This window comes from Arachis stenosperma, chromosome 3, assembly GCF_014773155.1.
Source record: "Arachis stenosperma cultivar V10309 chromosome 3, arast.V10309.gnm1.PFL2, whole genome shotgun sequence".
NCBI classification, from domain to species: Eukaryota; Viridiplantae; Streptophyta; class Magnoliopsida; order Fabales; family Fabaceae; genus Arachis; species Arachis stenosperma.
The window spans coordinates 102,857,080-102,881,694 of record NC_080379.1 but is presented as its reverse complement, the minus strand read 5'-3'; the positions used below and the strand labels follow the sequence as shown (position 1 = coordinate 102,881,694).

The window sequence follows — 24,615 nt, the reverse complement described above, 5'->3', positions numbered from 1 at the left end:
ACAAGATCCTACTTGAGGAAGATGCCAAACCTTCAAGGCAACAACAAAGGAGGCTGAATCCAACCATGAATGAAGTAGTTCAAAAAGAAGTGTTGAAGTTGTGGCAAGAAGGGGTGATTTACCCCATCTCAGATAGCCCTTGGGTAAGCCCGGTGCAAGTAGTCCCAAAGAAGAAAGGGGTTATTGTTGTGTCAAATGAAAAGAATAAACTGATACCCACAAGTACAGTGACCGGATGGTGTATGTGCATTGACTATCAGAAACTCAATGAAGCTACTCGGAAAGACCACTTTCCCCTGCCCTTCATGGACCAGATGCTTGAAAGACTCACAGGGCATGAATGCTACTGCTTCCTGGACGGTTACTCTGGCTACAACCAAATAGTTGTAGACCCCAAGGACTAGGAGAAAATCTCTTTTACTTGTCCCTATGGAGTTTTTGCTTACAGGAGGATGCCCTTTGGATTGTGCAATGCACCTGTAACATTCCAAAGGTGCATGCTCTCCATATTTTCAGACATGGTTGAGAAGTTCATAGAAGTATTCATGGACGATTTTTCTGTGTTTGGAAATTCATATTCTGATTGCCTATGTCATCTTGCCCTAGTGCTAAAGAGGTGCCAAGAAACCAACTTAGTTTTAAATTGGGAGAGGTGCCATTTTATGATAACTGAAGGGGTGGTTCTTGGTCACAAGATTTCTAAAAATGGCATAGAAGTGGACAAGGCAAAGGTGGAAGTAATAGAGAAGTTACCTCCACCTTGCAATGTCAAGGCAATCAAAAACTTTTTGGGACACGCTGGTTTCATAGGAGGTTTATTAAAGATTTTTCAAAGATTGCAAAACCTCTTAGCAACCTACTTGTCTCAAATACTCCCTTTGTTTTTGATAGAGAGTGGATGGTAGCCTTTGATGAGCTTAAGAAGAGACTCTCCTCTGCACCTATTATAGCACCACCTAGCTGGGATCTTCCCTTCGAATTAATGTGTGATGCATCTGATTTTGCTGTTGGTGCCGTTCTAGGATAGAGGAAAGACAAGCTAGTACATATTATTTACTATGCTTGCGGTCCTTAATGAGAATCAAAGGAACTATACCACAACAGAGAAAGAACTTTTAGCCATAGTCTTTGCTTTTGATAAGTTTAGATCATATCTTATTGGCTCTAAAGTAATTGTATTCACTGATTATGCAGCACTCAAATACTTACTTACCAAACAAGAATCTAAGCCCAGATTAATGAGATGGATTCTGCTACTCCAAGAGTTTGACATTGAGATTAAAGATAGGAGCAGAGCAGAAAACAAGGTAGCTGACCACCTTTCAAGAATTCCACAAGAAAAAGAAGAGAAGCATCAAGTTATAGTAAATGAAAGCTTCCCTTATGAGCAGTTGATGATGGTCCAAGTAGCCCCTTGGTTTGCAGACATAGCTAACTTCAAGGCTATTGGGGAGCTACCAACTAACATCAACAAACACATGAGGAGAAAGCTAATCAAGGATGCCAAACACTACATCTGGGATGACCCTTATTTGTTCAGGAAGTGTGCTGATGGAATCTTGAGAAGGTGTGCCTGCCATGAAGAAGGACAGGAAGTGCTGTGGCAGTACCATGGATCCGCATATGGAGGCCACTTCAGTGGAGAAAGAACAGCAGCAAAGGTGCTTCAATCTAGATTTTACTAGCCAACAATGTTCAAGGATGCTAAGGAATTGGAGTCAAGATGTGATGACTGCCAAAGAGCTGGTAATATAACCAAGAGAAATGAGATGCCACAGCAATTCATACTGGAGCTTGAACTATTTGATGTATGGGGAATTGACTTTATAGGACCCTTCCCAACATCCTACTCAAATAGTTACATATTGGTGGCTGTGGATTATGTCTCAAGATGGTAGAAGCCATAGCCACTGCGACAAACGACAACAAGGTTGTGATAAGCTTCTTGAGAAGGAACATCTTTAGCAGATTTGGAGTTCCTAGAGCCCTCATTAGTAATGGAGGGACACACTTATGCAACAAACAACTTGAGACACTACTTCTCAGGTATGGAGTCAAGCACAAGGTGGCAACTCCATACCACCCACAGACCAATGGGCAAGCCGACATTTCAAACAGGGAATTAAAAATAATTCTTGAGAAAATTGTTGAAAGCTCAAGAAAGGACTGGTCCAAGAAGTTGGACGATGCCTTATGGGCCTACAGGACAGCCTACAAGACACCCATTGGGATGTCCCCATACCAATTGGTATATGGCAAGGCTTCTCACTTACCAGTTGAGCTAGAGCATAGAGCATTTTGGACTCTAAAAATGCTAAACTATGATGAGCAAGCTGCTGGAGAAAGAAGATTAATGTAACTCAATGAACTGGAGGAATTTAGAAATCAAGCATATGAGAATGCAAAAATCTACAAAGGGAACACAAAAAGGTGGCATGATCAGAGGATAGCAAGGAGAGAGTTCACTGAAGGGCAAAAGGTGCTGCTGCACAACTCAAGACTCAAGTTCTTCCCTGGGAAACTTAAGTATTGATGGTCAGGACCCTTCACCATACTCAAGGTGTTTCCCTATGGTCATGTAGAGCTCATTGATGAGCGGATAATTTATACGCTTTTTGGCACTGTTTTTAGTTTGTTTTTAGTACATTTTAGTTAGTTTTTAGTATGTTTTTATTAGTTTTTATTTAAAATTCACTTTTCTGAGCTTTACTATGAGTTTGTGTATTTTTCTATGATTTCAGGTAATTTTTGGCTGAAATTGAGGGACCTAAGCAAAAATCTGATTCAGAGGCTGAAAAAGGACTGCAGATGCTGTTGGATTCTGACCTCCCTGCACTGGAAGTAGATTTTCTGGAGCCACAGAAGCCCAATTGGTGCGCTCTCAATTGCGTTCGAAAGTAGACATCCTGGGCTTTCCAGCAATGTATAATAGTCCATACTTTGCCCGAGATTTGATGGCTCAAACCGGCGTTGCAACTCATCTTCAGAATTCCCGGCGTTTAACGCCAGAACTGGCACAAAAATTGGAGTTAAACGCCCAAACTGACACAAAAGCTGGCGTTTAACTCCAGAAAAAGTCTCTACACATGAAAGCTTCAATGCTCAGCCCAAGCACACACCAAGTGGACCCTGGAAGTGGATTTTTACGTCATTTACTCATTTCTGTATATCCTAGGTTACTAGTTCACTATTAATAGGACCTTTTGACATTGTATCTCAACCTCATGACACTTTACACGTTTCTTATTGTATCTTCTACGGCATGAGTCTCTAAACCCCATGGTTGGGGGTGAGGAGCTCTGCTGTGTCTTGATGGATTAATGCAATTACTACTGTTTTTCATTCAATCATGCTTGCTTCTATTCTAAGATATCACTTGTTCCTAAACCTGTTCTCCATTACTGCAAAACAAGTACTTATTTCATGTTCTTTTACTTTTCACAATTAAACCTGATAATTATTGATATCCTGACTAAGAGTTACAAGATAACCATAGCTTACTTCAAGTGGGAAGACATTGAATAATTCAACTCAAAGTGGCAAAAAGCCAAGAAAGGAACAACTGACAGAGGATAACCAAACCACTACCCAAAATCCCTCTGAGGATAGTAAGAGCCCAGAGAGGAATGATTCTGGTGTTCAAACGCCAGAAAAGGATAAGAAAGTGGCGTTAAACGCCCAATGGGTAGCCAAGTCTGGCGTTCAAACGCCACAAAGGGGTCAGACACTTGCAAGTGCTGATAACAACCCCCTTAAGTAGGCTTCTCCAACCACTTCTGTAGGAAATAAACCTGCGGCAACTAAGGTTAAAGAATATAAAGCCAAGATGCCTTATCCTCAGAAACTCCGCCAAGCAGAACAGGATAAACAATTTGCCCGCTTTGCAGATTATCTCAGGACTCTTGAGATAAAAATCCCATTTGGAGAGGCACTTGAGAAAATACCCTCTTATGCTAAGTTCATAAAAGAGATCTTAAGTCATAAGAAGGATTGGAGAGAAACTGAAAAAGTTTTTCTCACTGAAGAATGCGGTGCAGTCATTCTGAAAAGCTTACCAGAGAAGCTTAAAGATCCAGGAAGCTTTCTGATACCATGCACATTAGAAGGTGCTTGTACCAAGACAGCTCTATGTGACCTTGGGGCAAGTATCAACCTAATCCCTGCATCCACTATCTGAAAGCTCGGCTTGACTGAAGAGGTCAAACCAACCCGGATATGTCTTCAACTTGCTGATGGCTCCATTAAATACCCATCAGGCATAATTGAGGACATGATTGTCAAGGTTGGGCCATTCGCCTTTCCCACTGACTTTGTAGTGCTGGAAATGGAGGAGCACAAGAGTGCAACCTCATTCTAAGAAGACCCTTCCTAGCAACTGGACGAACTCTCATTGATGTCCAAAAAGGGGAAGTAACCCTGAGAGTCAATGAGGATGAGTTCAAGTTAAATGTTGTCAAAGCTATGCAGCATCCAGACACATCAAATGACTGCATGAGCGTTGATATTATTGACTCCTTGGTGGAAGAGATCAATATGACTGAGAGTCTCGACTCAGAACTAGAGGACATCTTTAAAGATGTTCAGCCTGACTTGGAGGAACCAGAGGAAATAAAAGAACTTCTGAAAATTCCTCAGGAAGAAGATAAGCTTCCTAAACCCGAGCTCAAGCCGCTACCACCATCCCTGAAATATGCATTTCTGGGAGAAGGTGACACTTTTCCACTGATCATAAGCTCTGCTTTAAATCCACAGGAAGAGGAAGCACTAATTCAAGTGCTAAGGACACACAAGACAGCTCTTGGGTGGTCCATAAGTGATCTTAAGGGCATTAGCCCAGCAAGATGCATGCACAAGATCCTATTGGAGGATGATGCTAAGCCAGTGGTTCAACCACAAAGGCGGGTAAATCCAACCATGAAGGAGGTGGTGCATAAAGAGGTCACTAAGTTACTAGAGGCTGGGATTATTTATCCTATTTCTGATAGCCCCTGGGTGAGCCCTGTCCACATTGTCCCCAAGAAGGGAGGCATGACAGTGGTTCATAATGAAAAGAATGAACTGGTTCCTACAAGAACAGTTACAGGGTGGCGTATGTGTATTGACTACAGAAAGCTCAATACAGCCACCAGGAAGGATCATTTTCCTTTACCATTCATAGACCAGATGCTAGAGAGACTGGCAGGTCATGAATATTACTGCTTTTTGGATGGCTATTCAGGTTACAACCAAATTGTATTGGATCCTCAGGACCAAGAGAAAACAGCACTTACATGTCCTTCTGGAGTATTTACCTACAGAAGGATGCCTTTTGGTCTGTGTAATGCACCTGCAACCTTTCAGAGGTGCATGCTCTCTATCTTCTCACATATGGTAGAGAAATTTCTGGAAGTCTTCATGGATGACTTTTCAGTATTTGGAGACTCATTCAGCTCCGGCCTTAACCATCTAGCACTTGTTCTGAAAAGATGCCAAGAGACCAACCTAGTTTTAAACTGGGAAAAATGTCACTTTATGGTGACTGAAGGGATTGTCCTTGGGCATAAAATTTCAAATAAGGGAATAGAGATGGATCAAGCTAAAGTTGAAGTAATTGAAAAATTACCACCACCTGCCAATGTTAAGGCAATCAGAAGCTTTCTGCGGCATGCAGGATTCTACAGAAGGTTTATAATGGATTTTTCAAAAAGTGCCAAACCTCTGAGTAATCTGCTAGCTGCTGACACTCCATTTATCTTTGATAAGGAGTGTCTGCAGGCGTTTGAGACTCTGAAAGCTAAGCTGGTCACAGCACCAGTCATCTCTGCACCAGACTGGACATTACCATTTGAACTAATGTGTGATGCCAGTGACCATGCCATTGGTGCAGTATTGGGACAAAGGCATGGTAAGCTTCTGCACGTCATTTATTATGACAGCCGTATTCTAAATGATGCACAGAAGAACTACACAACCACAGAAAAGGAGTTACTTGCAGTGGTTTATGCCATTGACAAGTTCAGATCTTATTTAGTAGGATCAAAAGTGATTGTGTACACTGACCATGCTGCTCTTAAATATCTACTCACAAAGCAGGATTCAAAACCCAGGCTCATAAGATAGGTGTTGCTTCTACAAGAGTTTGATATAGAAATAAGAGACAGAAAAGGGACGGAGAATCAAGTAGCTGATCACCTGTCCCGGATAGAACCAGTAGCAGGAGCATCCCTCCCTCCTACTGAGATCTCTGAGACCTTTCCGGATGAGCAATTATTTGCTATTTAGGAAGCTCCGTGGCTTGCAGACAGTGCAAACTGTAAGACTCAAAGTTCTCCTTCTGTAACTATGGAGAGGAAGCATGAAAAGCTTCTCTCAATACAGAGTCAAACAAAACCCCCACATTCAAACTCTAAGTTTGGTGTTGGGGGGGCACAACCAAACTCTAAGTTTGGTGTTGGGAGGTTTCAACATTGCTCTGAACATCTGTGAGGGTCCATGAGAGCCCACTGTCAAGCTACTGACATTAAAGAAGCGCTAGTTGGGAGGCAACCCAATGTTATATTTATTATTTTCCTTTGTTATTTTATGTTTTCTATAGGTTGATGATCATGGAAAGTCACAAAATCAATTGAAAAAGCAGAAACAGAATGAAAAACAGAAAGAAAAACAGCACACCCTGGAGGAAAACTTGCTGGCGTTTAAACGCCAATAAGGGCAGCAAATGGGGATTTAACGCCCAGTCTGGCACCATTCTGGGCGTTTAACGCCAGAATTGGCATAAAGAGCATTTTTGCTCGCCACATGGTGCAGGAATGAATTTTCCTTGACACCTCAGATCTGTGGACCCCACAGGATTCCCACCTACCCCACCACTCTCTCTCTTCTTCACCCATTCACCAATCACCTCAACACCTCTTTCCCAAAAACCCCCCAGCTATCCCACCATTCTCTTCACCACTCACATCCATCCTTCATAAAATCCCACCTACCTCACCTTTCAAATTCAAACCACTTTCCCTCCCAAACCCACCCACAAAGCCCCCTCCATCTCCTCCATTTTCTTCTTCTTCTACTCCTTTCTTTCTTCTTTTGCTCGAGGACGAGCAAACCTTCTAAGTTTGGTGTGGTAAAAGCATTGCTTTTTTTTTCCATAACCATTTATGGCATCTAAGGCCGGAGAAACTTCTAGAAAGAGGAAAGGGAAGGCAAAAGCTTCCACCTCCGAGTCATAGGAGATGGAGAGATTCACCTCAAGGGTGCATCAAGACCACTTCTGTGAAGTTGTGGCCAAGAAGAAGGTGATCTCCGAGGTCCCTTTCAAACTCAAAAAGGGGTCAACTTTGATCAAAAGTTGGACCAAGTCCTCATGGATACCACTAAGAAAGAGGATGGAGCAAACAAGAGAGTCCACTCATGGACCTCAACAAAAGCAACCATTATCCTCCATGAAATCAGAGAGGAGCAACAATGGCAAGGAAGAGACATTGAGGAGCTCAAGCACTCCAGAGGATCTTCAAGAAGGAGAACTAGCCGCCATCTCTAAGGTGGACCCGTTCTTTAATTTCCTTGTTCTTATTATTCTGTTTTTCAATTTTTATGCTTGATGTTCTATCTATGTTTGTGTCTTCACTACATGATCATTAGTATCTTAGTGTCTATGCCTTAAAGCTATGAATGTCCTATGAATCCATCACCTCTCTTAAATAAAAAATGCTTTAATAACAAAAGAACAAGAAGTGTAGGATTTCGAATTCATCTCTGAAACTAGTTGAATTAGCTTGATGTGGTGACAATACTTTTTGTTTTCTGAATGAATGCTTGAACAGTGCATATGTCTTTTGAATTTGTTGATTAAAGAATGTTAAACTTGTTGGCTCTTGAAAGAATGATGGAAAAGGAGAAATGTTATTGAGGATCTGAAAAATCATCAAATTGATTCTTGAAGCAAGAAAAAGCGGTGAATTCAAAAAAAAAATTATATATAAAAGGTGATCCAAGGCAAAAAGAGTGTGCTTAAGAACCCTGGACACCTCTAATCGGGGACTCTAGCAAAGCTGAGTCACAATCTAAAAAGGTTCACCCAGTTATGTGTCTGTGGCATGTATGTATCCAGTGGTAATACTGGAAGACAGAGTGCTTTGGGTCACAGCCAAGACTCATAAAGTAGCTATGTTCAAGAATCATTATACTTAACTAGGAGAATCAATAACACTATCTGAATTCTGAGTTCCTATAGATGCCAATCATTCTAAACTTCAAATGATAAAGTGAGATGCCAAAACTGTTCAGAAGCAAAAAGCTACTAGTCCCGCTCATCTAATTGGAGCTAAGTTTCATTGATATTTTGGAGTCTATAGTATGTTCTCTTCTTTTTATCCTATTTGATTTTCAGTTGCTTGGGGACAAGCAACAATTTAAGTTTGGTGTTGTGATGAGCGGATAATTTATACGCTTTTTGGCACTGTTTTTAGTATGTTTTTATTACATTTTAGTTAGTTTTTAGTATGTTTTTATTAGTTTTTATTTAAAATTCACTTTTCTGGGCTTTACTATGAGTTTGTGTGTTTTTCTGTGATTTCAGGTAATTTCTGGCTGAAATTGAGGGACCTGAGCAAAAATCTGATTAAGAGGCTGAAAAAGGACTGCAGATGCTGTTGGATTCTGACCTCCCTGCACTCGAAGTGGATTTTCTGGAGCTACAGAAGCCCAATTGGCGCGCTCTCAATTGAGTTAGAAAGTAGATTTGATGGCCCAAACCGGCGTTGCAAATTATCTTCAGAATTCCCGGCATTTAACGCCGGAACTGGCACAAAAATTGGAGTTAAACACCCAAACTAGCACAAAAGCTGGCGTTTAACTCCAGAAAAAGTCTCTACACATGAAAGCTTCAATGCTCAGCCCAAGCACACACCAAGTGGACCCCGGAAGTGGATTTTTATGTCATTTACTCATTTCTGTATATCCTAGGTTACTAGTTCACTATTAATAGGACCTTTTGACATTGTATCTCGACCTCATGACACTTTACACGTTTCTTATTGTATCTTCTACGGCATGAGTCTCTAAACCCCATGGTTGGGTGTGAGGAGCTCTGCTGTGTCTTGATGGATTAATGCAATTACTACTGTTTTTCATTCAATCATGCTTGCTTCTATTCTAAGATATCACTTGTTCCTAAACCTGTTCTCCATTACTGCAAAACAAGTACTTATTTCATGTTCTTTTACTTTTCACAATTAAACCTGATAATTATTGATATCCTGACTAAGAGTTACAAGATAACCATAGCTTGCTTCAAGCCGACAATCTCCGTGGGATCGACCCTTACTCACGTAAGGTATTACTTGGACGACCTAGTGCACTTGCTGGTTAGTTGTGCGGAATTGCAAAAGTATGACTGCAATTTCGTGCACCACTCATGAAGGACAAGACTCAGAGAACCTTCACTGTCAATGGCCATAGACTCAAACACTACTTGGGAGGCTCCTTGGAGGAACAGAGAGTGAGTTACAAGCTCAGCTAAAGATGGAGGAGTGTCAAGCTAGTGACAATAAAGAAGCGCTAGTTGGGAAGCACCCCAACACTTTATCCTTTTGATTTATTATTTTTCTTAGAAGTAGTTTAAAATTTAGTTCTTAGGATAGTTTAAATTTCAGTTTCACACTTGTGTTGCATTACCATTTAGAATTAGATTGCAAGTGGTAGGATAGGAAGTTTAAATATCAGTTTTGGTAGTTAGGATACCTTGACATTCTTTTGTCTCTTTTATTCCGGAATTGCAACTCGATGAATACATTTAGTGATGATGAGTAAGTGGGCTGAGAACTAGCTAAAAGGCTATGTTTGGTGTGGCCACTGTCCCACTTAATCTAGGCTTACAACCATTTTGATAACTTGATTTTAAAGAGTAAGCCCAGAGATTAAGTTTGGTGTGACCACCACCATACAAAGATCACCTAGCAAGCCTAATTCTACTAAGTCCGGTAGCACTTAATATTTTGGCAAGAGCATGAACATGGTTTAATGTGTTCAGAAGAGGTTAGAAACAAAATAAAATGAAAAGATTGGAGTTATTTCATCCTTATTAACACATTAAATACACAATGATGAAACCAATTTATTAAGATGCAATAGGATTAAGTTTGGTGTCCTAAGGGACACCTATCAGTTGCAATCTCACTTACCCATGATAAGAAGGAATGTGAAGGATTCTTTTGTCATTGCTAACGGGGTTTTGGTTTCATTTTCGGGAGAAAAGATAGGACCCACATAGTGAATAACTCATAAAGCGAAGAAGTCAAAGTGTACTTACACTTTGGAACTCAACACATGCAGGAGGCACAGTGAGATAAGGGTTGGCGCCTCTTCCCATGCTAAGCGCCACTCCCCAAGTGGAAAAATATTGAATTCTTTTTTTTCCCACCATTCAAACCACACTCTTCACCACTTATAAAAGCCTCACTTTCCCAACTCTTCTCCCACTTCAAACCCCTAATCACGCACGAAAAAGAATCCAAACACAAATACTCTTCTCCTTTTTTTCTCTTTTCGCCTTACATTACCTCTCTTCCCCCTACTTCTATTCCCTTTTCTTGATTGGGACAATCAAGTCCTAAGTTTGGTGTTGGAGCAAACTCTGTTTTGCTTGCATTTTCTTGCAACATCCCACAAAAATTGTTTTTTCACAACCTCAAACACACTCTCTCAACTCAATGGCACCACCAAAAAGCTCAGCCTCAAAGAAAAGAAAAACCAAGGAACCAACTTCTGGATCCTCAAGCTCATCTTTTAATGAATACAAGTTTCTCTCCGCATTCAACCAAAATTAATTCTATGGTTGGGTGAGTGAGAGGAAAATCATCCCAGAGGTTGGGTTCTAATTAGGAAGGAACGAGCATCTTGAGATCAACATTGAGATTAACAATAGGGGCTGGACACTCCTATGTAACCGACCAAGGAAGGTAGTAGAGAGCTTGGTGAGGGAGTTTTATGCTAACACTGTGCCTTAGCCAGGATAACCCTATGGCTACATTAGCTATGTGAGAGGGAAGTCTATTGACTATAGCCCCTCCAGCATAGAGAGAACGCTAATGGTAAAGAGGACAAGCTCCACCCGGAGCTATGAAGAAAGAATTAAGCAACAAGACCCTGGATTTGATGAAATTCTGAACGAGATTTGCGTGCTGAATGTGCAATAGATAAATGACAAGGATGGGATACCAAACCAATTGAGAAAAAGGGATCTGAGCCCCCAAGCTAGAGGGTGACTGGATTTTGTGAGATGACCCCTAATCCCACATCCAACAATTCAGAGGTGACCAAGGAGAGAGCTGTGCTCATATACAACATCATGAAAGGTGAGAATGTCATTGTGGGGGAGCTAATTGCCAACAACATTAACAAAGTGCTGAAAAGCACCAGTGACAACACAAGGCTGGCATTCTTCAGCATCATACAGAGGTTATGTGATGAAGCTGGAGTTAAGAAAATCATTGATGAGGTGCTAGTGAAACAAGACAAGCCTATAACTGTCAAGAAGATGGCCAAAGTGTTAGCTGTCAACCCACTTCAGAGGGCCAGAGAGCATAAAGCTCATGCTCATATGCCACAACAATAGCAAGAAAAAGAAGAAGAGGCAAAAGAGCAACCACACTTTCTAGCACTTCAACCACCACCACCACACTACCAATACCAATAATTTGCTGAAGGATTCAATTGGGAACAACTACAAGGAAATGTACACCAAATGAAAGGAGACCTGCATCACCTGAGAGAAGATGTCAACCAATTCAAAGACTATCAAAAAAAGCAATAGGACCAAGTCAATAAGAACATACAATAACTCCAAGGGAGTTGGGAGCAATTGAAAGAGCAGCAAGGGCAAATTGACTGGAGAGAAGTGCAAGGCAGCCTAGGAATGATTCTAGAGCACCAACTACATCAAATAAGGAGCCTAGCTGAGTTCAGACATCTTTATGATGTCAGAACCTTAGCAAGGGAGGACTATGACTGCTATGCACAAACAAAGTTGAGCTACTTGTGCAATACAGTAGCCAATAGAGGAACTTAGTGCACGGCAGGAAGAAATCGCGTACCAGCACAAGGAAAATGTGAAATCTTATATGAGAAGGCTGGGATTTTGGAAACCTAAGGACAAAAAGGCATAAGAAAGATCCTCAAAGAAGGAAGAAATGACTCCTCCTCTTCCAAGAAGAAGGACAAAGGAAAAGGGCCAATGAACTGAAGATTTAAGCTGCTCAAGGTTGTTAAGTCCCATGGTTGACGCTCTCTAATTTCTGAATCATGTTTAAGCTTTTGTTTGATTTACTTTCTGTCAAGAATAAATAGTCATGCTAGGGTAGTTTATATTTTCTGCTTAGTTTTATTTCATGCTTGAAGTCCTTTCTGAGTCCTTTAAACTATAAGAAAGAAAATGCAATGTATTTCAAGTCTTCCTTTTCAACATAAATAAAATAGAGCTTGTCTCCATAAGAGTTGCTGTGAGCTGTGCAAAAACAAGAGTAAGAGAGAACAAGGCCAAGAGAGATCATTCAACAAACTAAGAAACAAGAAACTAAGTGTAGAACCTTGAATGAACCAAAAAAGAAAATGAGTCATGGAAAGCAACTAGTTTTAGAAGGTATAACAAGAAAAAGTTAAGGGGTGCTCCTTGAATATCCATAGAACTAAGAAGTAGTAAGCAATAAAGACCCAAGGCTCTGAGCATCAACTACTAGGATGGGAAAGAAACATTAAAAAACTCAAAAAGAGTTAAAGATCCTATTAGATGCTTGTGGTGAAGATGTGTCAAGAAGAGACCTGGGCAAGTAAATTCTTAGGGGTGTTTCAACACCTAGTACCTTAAAACCAACTGGTTTGGGAGTGCTAATTGAAACCTAATTAAAGGGTTGTCTTGAGACAAAACACTTAGAGTCGTAGTCAAGAAAGCACAACCAAAAAGAAAGTGAAACAACTCTTACTACTCCAAGGTGACAATCAATAGAAAGGACCCCTGAAGCTTATACCTGAAAGAACCCTCAAAGATCTAAGAGTTCTTTATGACCTTAAAACATTCATACATGTGTTGAACACTTAGTCCTACCCTTAGTCATGTTGCATTCATTCAAGGCCAAGGTCTCAATTCATAAAAGGCCTACTCACATTAATTTGCTTGGGACAAGCAAAGCTTTAGTTTGGTGTTGTGATGATTTGCATCATCTATCCTTCTTTCTTGCATAAAGAGGACCATAAAAGAGCATAAATGTCATTATATCATTGCAATTCATGCATTATTTGATGAATATTATGGTACATTACTTTGAGATGAGTTGTGCTGAATTTCAGGTGAAAAAGACATCAAAAAGGGGAAGAAAACAACAAAAATGAGCTAAGCGTCTGAAGCGGGTGTGCCACTTAGAGCAAGTGCCACAAAAATGAACTTGCGTGCCACGCCAGGAGCTGGGCGTGGCACGCAGTACTAAATTCCAGAGGAGGATTCTCAAGCATTCACATGGGCGTGGCACGCCAGGAACTGGTCGTGGCACACTAGTACAAAGTTTCAGAGAGCAACAATGGAGGACACTAAAAGGGGGGTGGCACGCCAGGTTGGGTGTGGCACGCCTGAACCATCACCTTCTATGGGCATGCCACTTGGTATCGAAGGCGTGGCACGCCAGCATTAAAAAGTCACTTGGACGTGCCACTTGAGGAACCAGGCGTGGCACGCCAAGCTTGAAAAATCCACAAATGTATGGGCGTGCCACTTGAGCAGCATGGCGTGGCACGCTGGTACAAAATCCCAGAGAAGGGGATGAAGGCCAAGGAAGTCTGGGTGTGCCACTTGAGGTCGAAGACGTGGCACGCCAGGCTTTCAATCCCACTTGGGCGTGCCACTTGAGCAACCAGGCATGGCACGCCAATGTACAAAGAGGCCAAAGCAAGGGCTGGGCATGCCACTTGGTATCGAAGGCGTGGCACGCTAGTCCAATAATCTCACTATGGTGTGCCACTTGAGTGCTGGGCGTGGCACGCCAGCTACTAGAACCAAGGCAAGATCATGGGCATGGCACGCTGGTACAAGTTTCCAGAAAGCATGAAGGAGGCCAAACACATGGGCGTGCCACTTGGCATCGAGGGCGTGGCACGCCATCCACTATTCCTCAATTGGGCATGCCACTTGAACCCCCAGGCGTGGCACGCCAGTGTCATTTAGGAAGCAAAAGCCATTAAGGCGTGCCACTTGACTTCGTGGCGTCGCACGCCAAACAGAAGAATCACTTGCTTACAAAGGGCGTGGCACGCCCAACTTTCCAGAGAGCTTGATCAAGCGTGCAGCAAGGGCGTGGCATGCCAGACCCTGGGTGTGCCACGCTAGTTCAAGTCTCCAGAGGCAAGAAGAAGAGGAAAAAGGCTAGGGCGTACAACTTAAGCTCGAAGGCATGGTACGCCAGGCTACATTGGGTATTAAAAGACCCTGGGCGTTCCACTTGAGCTCGAAGGCGTGGCACGCCAGGGATGTTATTGAAGAAGAGCGTACCACTTGAGGGACTGGGCGTGGCACGCCAAGCCAGAATTGGAGGAGCACGTAGCATGCCACTGAAACGCCAGCCACACGCCAGCTGGGAAGTCACGGTTATTGAGTTTCTTTTTCCTCCAAATTGTAATTTTCCTTTTTCACTTTTGTAATTCTTTTATTTTGAGAGCTAGGAGTAGTATAAATACCCCCAAGAAGTACTGAAAAAGGAGGTTAAGCAGTTAGAGAGCTAAGTTTTAGATCCACTTTTACACTTCTTTATCTTCCTTCGAGTACTTTTTTTTGAGCTATGAGTAGCTAAATTCCCTCTCATTGAGAGAGGGAGCTCTGTTGTACTTGATGGATTGATGATAGTAAAATTCTTCTTGTCTTCATCTTCTCTTTGATTTGCTAGAAGGAATTTTGTTTTCCATGCTTAGTGTTCAATTATCTTGGGAAAGAGATTAAATGCAAAAATGGGTTTCATGGGAACCATGGAAAAGGAAACATGAAACCATGCTTGAAATCCCTTCTCACACTTTAGTAGGATCTGGGTTTTGGTGTTTGGATATGGTGACATATAATCCTCCATCTACTTAGACCTATGATGATGTGTGGTATAATCAAGGACCAAGCATATCTCTCTTCATGAATAATTAGACAAGGAATTGGCTATTGATTAAGTTCTGAGTGATTGAGTCACCAAGGGATTGGGGCTGAATCAATCATGATTGCCAAGAGGTCAATGAGTTGCATGATTGAAGAGGATATAAGCTGGAATTGATCCAAAGAGACAACATCTCCTGATCTCAATGAATTTCCCCATTCTTATCTACCACTTTCTTTATAGCTTGCTTTTACATTCTGCAATTCCCCATTCCCATTTACAATTAAGTCATTTATGATTCTGCACTTTACAATTCTGCCATTTATAATTCTGCAATTATAATCTATCTGTCCCGCTTGACTAATTCATCAATTAATTAAAACTGCTCAAATTTACCAATCTCTGTGGATACGATCCCACTCTACTGTAGGTTATTACTTGACGATAATTTTGGTGCGCTTGCCAAAAGAGTCGATTCATAATCAAAAATTTTATGGTGGTGAATTCAAAAACTCGATCAAGTTCGTTTTCCAAATGTTGTGTGTAGTGGAATGTACCCAAGTGGTTAGATTGGGGCATCTCCGAGTCTGAACAAGCTATTTGGATAAGCTCTGAGCTCGTTTTCTTGTAGATCAATCTTGTCGAAAGTGGATTTGAACAGGATATCTACAGAGCTTCCTTGGTCCACCAATGTTCGGTTGAGATTGGCGTTGGCGAGTATGATGGTAATGACCACGGAGTCATCATGCCCCGGGATGATGCCTGCGGCGTCTTCTTGAGTGAAGGTAATAGTGGGGAGGTCGGGTGACCTGTTCCCTTCTCCTACGAATCCTCCGTTTATCATGTGAACATGTCTCTCAGGGGTGTGAGGGGGACGTTCAGCTCGTCCGACCTCTTCATCCCTTCTTCTCTTTTTCGGTTCATCCGCTCTATTGGCTAAGAACCGATCTAATCACCCTTCTCGTGCCAATTTTTTTATGACATTCTTTAGGTCGTAGCACTCTTTGGTAGAATGACCATAGATTCGGTGGTATTCACAATACTCTGTCCGACTACCTCCTCTCTTGTGTTTAATCGGGCGAGGTGGTGGGATCTTCTCAGTGTTGCATATCACCTGGTAAACGTCCACAAGAGACACTTGAAGAGAGGTGTAGTTGTGGTACTTTCTGGGTTTCTCAGTGGGTTGGTCTTCTTTCTTCCTGGACTCTTTATCCTTGTCTCGAGGTGGGTAGGAGAATCCGCTCTTTGAGGTTTCTCCTAATTGGGAGTTTTCCTCTATATTAATGTATTTTTCCGCCCGTTCTTGAACCTCCTTGAGAGATGTTGGATGCTTTTTGGATATGGAGTGACTAAAGGGTCTTTTTCGTAGGCCATTGATGAGACGCATGATGGCTGCTTCTGTTGGAAGATTTTGTATGTCCAGGCACGCTTTATTTAATCTTGCCATGTAACTACGAAGGCTTTCCTGATCTCCTTGCTTAATCCCTAGCAGCCTTGGAACATGCTTGGCTTTGTATTTCTGGATGGAGAATCTAGCTAAGAATTTCTTGGCGAGGTCATCAAAGCTTGTTATCGACCTTGGCGGCAAGCTGTCGAACCACTTTATTGCCGTCTTGGTCAAGGTGGTCGGGAAGGCTTTGCAACGGATTCCATCTGAGGCATCTGTGAGATACATCTGGCTTCTGAAATTGCTGAGATGAAGACTCGGATCAGACGTACCGTCGTATGGGGTCATGTCGGGGGATTTGAAGTGCTTTGGGAATTTAGCTTTCATGATCGCTTTTGTGAACGGGTCTTGGTCCTTGTGAGGGCTATCTTCATGGCTGGATCGAGTGGTCTTAGTTTTCAGGTCGGCTTCGAGCTTTAGGAGCTTGTCCTCCAGCTCTCAACGCCATCTTGTTTCTATCCGGGGGTCTCTCTCGGCCTCTCGCTGATGTTCGGCCTCTTGTTCAAGCTGTTTAAGGGGATCCTGTTAGTCACGAATGACATCAAAGATTTCTGTGTTTTGAGGTTGTTTGTCTCCCTTGGGTTGGTGTGTGTACTTTGGGGAGGTTAGTGTGGCATCCGTGTTCTTGAGTGGCATTCCTTCTTCTAATCTGGAGTTAAGGTCATTGGCAAGGTTGTTCGCCATGGTGATGGGATGACCTCCAGGTTCCCCGACAACGGCACCAATGTTCTGAGGGTTACCTGAAACATTGAGGTCGATTCCAGAAGAAATCTTCTGGTGTCATCAGAGCTTCCATGCCCGACTTATTGAAGCTTGAGGGGCTGCTGGTCCTTGATCACCGGAGGGGGGTAGTACCTGCAAGACACTCTGAAGCTTAAGTCAGCATGGACTTTAGGTAGGTTTTTTATAGAATTGGAGGATGAGTTATACTTAGGTGCTCCAGTGTATTTATAATAGCATGGAGTGACCTTTCTTGAGATAAGTTAGTTATCTTATCTTATCTTTTGTGGGTGAGATCACTTATCCTTCGGCCAGCCGCCTTCAGGTGGGTTGTGATCCTCTGCTTTGGGCCTGCTTCGGCCTCTATGATTATTTGGCTGAGCTCTTTGGGAAGAGGTTGGTGTTGATAGCCTTACAGGAGGTCGGTCGCTTTGTCCTCGTCCAACCCGGATCGTACAGCTCGACCCAGGGTATGAACAGGCATTGTGCAAACTTATGACATTTAAGCTTAAATTCAATTAAAAGCAACCCAACAATTCAAATATCAACACTTGCAATACCAAGATAACTAAAGAAAGCAATATCTTTAATCTAATTAACATGAAAAGGAAATAAAAACAACTTCATAAATGAACATGAAAAGAAATAAAAAACATGAAAATTGGAAAAATGAAAAAAGCAAAATGAGAAGAAAAGAAGATGCTGGCTCACAGGGGTGCTGCCCTGTCACTACAAGAAAATGGAACATTTGTAACAAAAAATTTGTATCAAATTTAAAATTGTTACAAAAAGATGATTTTTTGTAATAATAATTGGTAATTGTTACAGAAGAGTAATGTTTTGTAACAACATTACAAGTTGTTACAAAACATGCTAATATTTTGTAACAACATGATTTTTTTGTTACAAATTATGTTAGTTTTTGTAACGAACTGGTATTTTGTTACAAAATATTATAATATTTTGCAACAAAGAATAAAGTAGTTGCCAAAATTCGAAATATTTTGTAACAAAATATCTTTTTTGTTTCGAAAACTCTAATTGTTTGGTAACAAAAAATTAATTTATCACAAAATTCAACATTATTTATAACAAATTATTTGTTTGTCACAAAATATAAGTATATTTTATAACAGAAATATTTATTTTAAACTGTTAAACACTTTACGAGTAAACAAATTATTTATATAATTCTTTTCAAAATAATTTTATTTTGTTTCAAAAATTATAATTTTTTAAATATTGTTTATACTAATTAATTTTTAAAATTTATAGATATTATTTTATATTTTTTAAAAAATTAATATATAATTTTTATTAATAATCAGTTTTTTAATATTAACTAAAAATTAATTTGTGAAACTTAAAAAAATTTAATTAAATTATAAATATAAACAATAATAATTAAATATAAATGAGAGAAAAAACTAAGAAACCAAAAGACAAAATGTAAAAAAAGAAAATGTAAAGTTGTACAAAAAAATTTTAATTCATCACTCCTTTATTCTGAGGCTCTAAGCCTCATTTAACCCCGCACTTCCAATTCCACTGAGGGAGAAGAAGAAGAGAACGGAAGGGATGGCGCTGCGGATTTTGCTCCCGTGTCGTCGCGTCCAGCTTGCCATCATGCCTCACCATCGTCGCTGTCGTCGACAGGAGCGTCAGGGACGAACTCGCGAGGGAGAGAGAGGAGGTTGCATCGCGGAGCCATCCTAAAAATTATTTTATTAGAAATGATTAGATTGATATTTATAAATACTTTAAGTTTAAGTCAATTAATATTTATGCACAACTTTTATTATAATTAATTATTTTATAAATTGAAATTAAAGTTTTGAAAATAGAAATATAATAAAAAATTATATCATTTAATTTGAATAATTAAAATTGAGTTTAAACTATATTTTATAAAAATGTGATTAATATATTCATTTTATAATTTAAATTAAAAATAATTGATTGAACTTAGTAATATGTTGATAAATAATATTTCTAAATATTTTTAATAGAGTATATTTAATTTTAAAATTATTCTACCCTCCAATTTTATCAAAATATCAATTCATATATATTCATATTATTTTATAAATTTCCTAATTTCTAACCCTAATTTCAAAAATTAACTCAGAACCCTAGTTTCCCCAATTTCTAACCATAACAGGCACAACCTCACCTTCCTTCAACATAACAAACGCATACAAACTGAAGAAATGGGGAAACAGAGAGGAAGAGATTTGAGAAAGAGAGGGAAGAGAAGGGAGACGGCGCTGGCTGGGGCCTCGCTGTCGTCACCGTCGCCGTCAAGCGTGAAGGGTGGAGAGGAGAGAGGCTGCGTCCGAGAGAGAAGAGATGCTGTCTGCCGTCACCGTCGCCGCCTTGGAGCTCGCTGTCGAGCTGCTTCACAGCGCCGTCCCGTCCATGGACCCACAAGCTTGCGTTAATGCCGATCCGTCCACAAGCCGTCGTCGAGGGGACAGAATCGCGAAGAGAGAGACGCACGAAGAGAAGCCCGCGACCAGCCTTGTCGCCGTCAGCGCCGCGGGTTGCCATCGCCATCCTCGCGAGCTGCCACCGCGTCGCCGTTACTGAGTTGCAGCCCCGCCGTTGTCACACTCTGCTGTTGCCGCGTCTCACCATGCCGCCGTTGGAAGAGGACGCTTCCACTGTCACCATTGAAGCTTGCCGGGGAAGTAGTTATTGACAGAAGAAACTGCTGCTGCTCTTAACTACTCTGTGCTGCTCTGTTCAGCCTCTGCTTCAGGTTTCGTAGTTATCGGAGCCCTCTGCCATCGGAAACCAATATTGGTGCTGCCCAGAACCACTTTGGTTGCTGCCCAGGTAATGAAACGAGTGTTTGAACTTCTATTAGAGCTGCTGTGTTTGGCAATTTTTGTGAGTTTCGACTTTGAGGTAGGGGATTTATTTTAAAATTAACAGTTTTAACTTATGAATGCCAATGAGGTTTAGTGAGTAATTGCAAATAATTCATGAATATGATTAATTGATAGGAATAAGCTTGGTTTGAAGTTGTGAAATTCGGATTAAGTTTGGTATTGAGATGATATTCTAGTGTTTTAATTAGTTTATTGAGTTTAGGTTATGGCTGTGAATGTTGCTTGGTTTTGTTATTGTGAGTAATTAATTTGACAAGGTTAATTTTGGTTAATGTTGTGACTGATATTGGTTTTCTGATTTTGATGAATTTGTTGAAAATTCTGATCTTATGTGATATTGCTGAATTGGTAGAAATGTGGTTGTGAATGGTGATTCATTTGATAATACTTGTTAAATTGAAATTTGAAAAGTTGTCGTATCGATATTTTGATGAACTGAGTTGGATTTGTGTTTGGTTTGGGATTATTGTGATGATGGTTTGAGTTGTGGCTGTATTTTGATTATTGAGAATAAGTTTGCTGTTGATTTTGGTAATCTGACATGTCGGAATGGCCGTGAAATTGACTTGTGACTGGTTGAAATTAGTTTTGGTAGTTGTAAATGTTGGTTCATGATTAATTAGAATTACGTTTGAGAAATGTTAAAAGATTGAAGCTTGATTATTAAATTGACCTTTTTATGAAATCTGAATTTAGAGATAAAAACAGTAACTCTAAAAGTATAAGGATAAATTGTGATAATTGGAAACTACATGGAGCAGAATTTTTGGGTGAACATATCATAAGAGAACTGGAATTTTATAAATAAAACATACTCTATGTGTTTTGGGGTCAATGTTGCTAAGATTTTGGTTAAGTTAGGTGATAATGTGTTTTGGGTATTTGGAAAGTGAAAAACTGTTAGTCCTTTGGTTAAAGTAATTTATGAATTTCAGCAGATTGTTGATATTGGCAAAACTCTGCCATTGTTCATGGAGCTTCAAACCTTAGGTGACAGGACTTGAAGAACCATGCTCTGCAAAGTGTCTTGTTTCCAATGTTGCAGGTCTCATTTAATTTGAGTTGAACCTTTATCATGAATTTTACATCTTTCATTTGGAAGTTCTACTCTTCATGATCTTTTATCATATTTTGTTTCTTTTCTTCTTTGGTTCCCTTTCTTCATGACAGCTTCTTTCTGGAGCAACATTTTTAGGTGCTCTCTTCTGCTTGATTGCATTCTATTTCAGGAGCTTATCTGGTTTCATAGTACTCTTCTCTATTGGTGAACTGCTGATTTTTGCCACATAGGTAATATTATGGCTGTTCTAGATTCAGATGGTTGGTATTTCATCTTCTTGCATGCTACTGCATGTTCATAAGAACCTGATAATGATATATAACATGAAACTCTAGTCTTAAATTTGTGTCCCCTTTTGTAAGCTCCTATAAATTATGTTTCTCTTCATTGTGTAAAACCAATTTTGAGGGCGCTGTCCATGGCAATATCTACAGTTTCAATCCATATCTTTGGTGATGTGCCTTCCTCACCACTTGTTGGCATCCTGCAGGTTACACCTCATTTTTCCTGATATTGTTGGCATCCTGGAGGTTACTTTTAGTTACACCTCACTTAGCCAAACTGTTCTCTCTTTCTCATCTCTCCCTTTGATGTAAAAGGGTTTCACATCTTAGTTTGTTTAGGCAACTTTCAACATCCCTCTTGAATTAACATATATGGAAAAGAAGTTGACAAAACTAGTAACAAGAACTGTGCTGCCTTATGTTTTACATTTTGATGCAGCCATACTCATGATTTACTGACCTACTTTACATTGTTGGTTGTTCCAGCCTTTTGCCTGTATTTGTTCCTGTTTTAACATTTGTTTTTATTCTAAGCAAAACAATTTTTCTGCACAGGATCATATTAATGAACGGAGGAAAACAGCACTTTGTTTAACATCCATTTTCTTTCTTACTGCTATAATATGCTTCATAGGTAAGTGGCATACCACCATGCAGCTTTGGTATTATATTAGTTGTTCTTAATTTTTAAACCAGATATGCATTAGAATTAATTGTTTTTTAAGAATGTGCTTGTAAACTGAAATTTCAGAACATGTATTGAAGAAATTGCTGGATGTTGCGCACGAATTTCAAATGCTAATAGACCCTAAAAGTACTCGTAATTGCTTATGGTTTTAATATATTTTCCTAGATAATTCCTATATTATTAGTATAGTTTAATTTGTATATGAATCTATTTATCACATTTTACTTGTGTCATGATTGAGAAATCACAAATGTCTTATTATTTGGTTTGATAAATTTGGTTGTGTATTGGCTGAGAAATAAGTTGTGAATTGGTTGTGTTTGTTGGAACCGTGGACGGTAGAAATATCCAAATTTTAGGGGAGGTTCTGCCAAAATTTTTCAAAACATTTTGGATAAAACTTAGTGGAAAAATTATAATTAGTGTTATATCTTGTTTCTAACTTTTTTGTTTCGGTTTTTCTTATTTACAGGAGTGCTAAAATAGTAACCATATGCTATCTTGAGGGCTTGATGAGCGGATAATTTATACACTTTTTGGCATTGTTTTTAGTATGTTTTTGGTATGATCTAGTTAGTTTTTAGTATATTTTAATTAGTTTTTAGTTAAAAATCACTTTTCTGGACTTTACTATGAGTTTGTGTGTTTTTCTGTGATTTCAGGTATTTTCTGGCTGAAATTGAGGGACCTGAGCAAAAATCTGATTCAGAGACTGAAAAGGACTGCAGATGCTGTTGGATTCTGACCTCCCTGCACTCGAAGTGAATTTTCTGGAGCTACAGAAGCCCAATTGGCGCGCTCTCAACGGTGTTGGAAAGTAGACATCCTGGGCTTTCCAGCAATATATGATAGTCCATACTTTGCCCAAGATTTGATGGCCCAAACCGGCGTTCAAAGTCACCCTCAGGAATTCCAGTGTTAAACGCTGGAACTGGCACCCAAATGGGAGTTAAACGCCAAAACTGGCATAGAAGCTGGCGTTTAACTCCAAGAAGAGTCTCTACACGAAAATGCTTCATTGCTCAGCCCAAGCACACACCAAGTGGGCCCGGAAGTGGATTTTTATGTCATTTACTCATCTCTGTACACCCTAGGCTACTAGTTTTCTATAAGTAGGACCTTTTACTATTGTATTGAGATATCGGGGTAGCTATCTTCGTGTTTTATGCTATCTTAGATCATTGGGAGGCTGGCCATTCGGCCATGCCTAGACCTTATGCTTATGTATTTTCAACGGTGGAGTTTCTACACACCATAGATTAAGGTGTGGAGCTCTGCTGTACCTCGAGTATTAATGCAATTACTATTGTTCTTCCATTCAATTCCGCTTGTTCTTGTTCTAAGATATCACTTGTTCTTCAACTTGATGAATGTGATGATCCGTGACACTCATCATCATTCTCACTTATGAACAAGGTGACTGACAACCACTTTTGTTCTACAAGCAACCAAGGCTCTAGTGAATATCTCTTGGATTCCTGATTGCACGATGCATGGTTGATCGCCTGACAACCGAGTGCTCGCCTGACAAACGAGCCAACCATTCCGTGAGATCAGAGTCTTCGTGGTATAGGCGAGAACAGATGGCGGCATTCAAGAGAATCCGGAAGGTCTAAACCTTGTCTGTGGTATTCTGAGTAGGATTCAATGATTGAATGACTGTGACGTGCTTCAAACTCCTAGCAGGCGGGGCGTTAGTGACAGACGCAAAAGAATCGATGGATTCTATTCCGGCCTGACCGAGAACCGACAGCTGAATTCCGCGTGCTGTGACAGAGCATTTGCAAACGTTTTCATTGAGAGGATGGGAGGTAGCCATTGACAACGGTGAAACCCTGCACAAGCTTGCCATGGAAAGGAATAAGAAGGATTGGATGAAGACAGTAGGAAAGCAGAGAGACGGAAGGGAAGGCATCTTCATGCGCTTATCTGAAGTTCCTACCAATGAATTACATAAGTATCTCTATCTTTATCTTTTATGTTATTTTCGTTCATCACCATATCCATTTGAGTCTGCCTGACTAAGATTTACAAGATGACCATAGCTTGCTTCATACTAACAATCTCCGTGGGATCGACCCTTACTCGCGTAAGGTTTATTACTTAGACGACCCAGTGCACTTGCTGGTTAGTTGTGCGAAGTTGTGTAATGCCATGGAATTGAGCTACCAAGTTTTTGGAGTTCATGACCGGGGATTATGAGAGTTGTGAAAAAGTATTGTTCACAATTTTGCGCACCATGTTTTTGGCGCCGTTGCCGGGGATTGTTCAAGTTTTGAGCAAGCTCTTTGTCCGGTAACATCAGTGCCAAAATCCGGCAACAGCACCAAGTTTTTGGTGCCGTTGCCGGGGATTGTTCAGTTTGGACAACTGACGGTTCATCTTGTTGCTTAGATTAGGTATTTTTTTTTTCGAAATTCTTGAAGA

General features: G+C 40.4%; 1 protein-coding gene across 1 annotated transcript; it reads left to right on the top strand.

Moving 5' to 3' along the window:
• The first annotated feature begins 518 nt into the window (after positions 1–518).
• LOC130966509 (uncharacterized) lies at positions 519–2,359 on the top strand. The gene is made up of 3 exons (XM_057891321.1): positions 519–813; positions 1,195–1,661; positions 1,892–2,359. The coding sequence occupies exons 1-3, from the start codon at positions 519–521 to the stop codon at positions 2,357–2,359; spliced, it is 1,230 nt and encodes a 409-aa protein (XP_057747304.1).
• Positions 2,360–24,615: the final 22,256 nt, after the last annotated feature.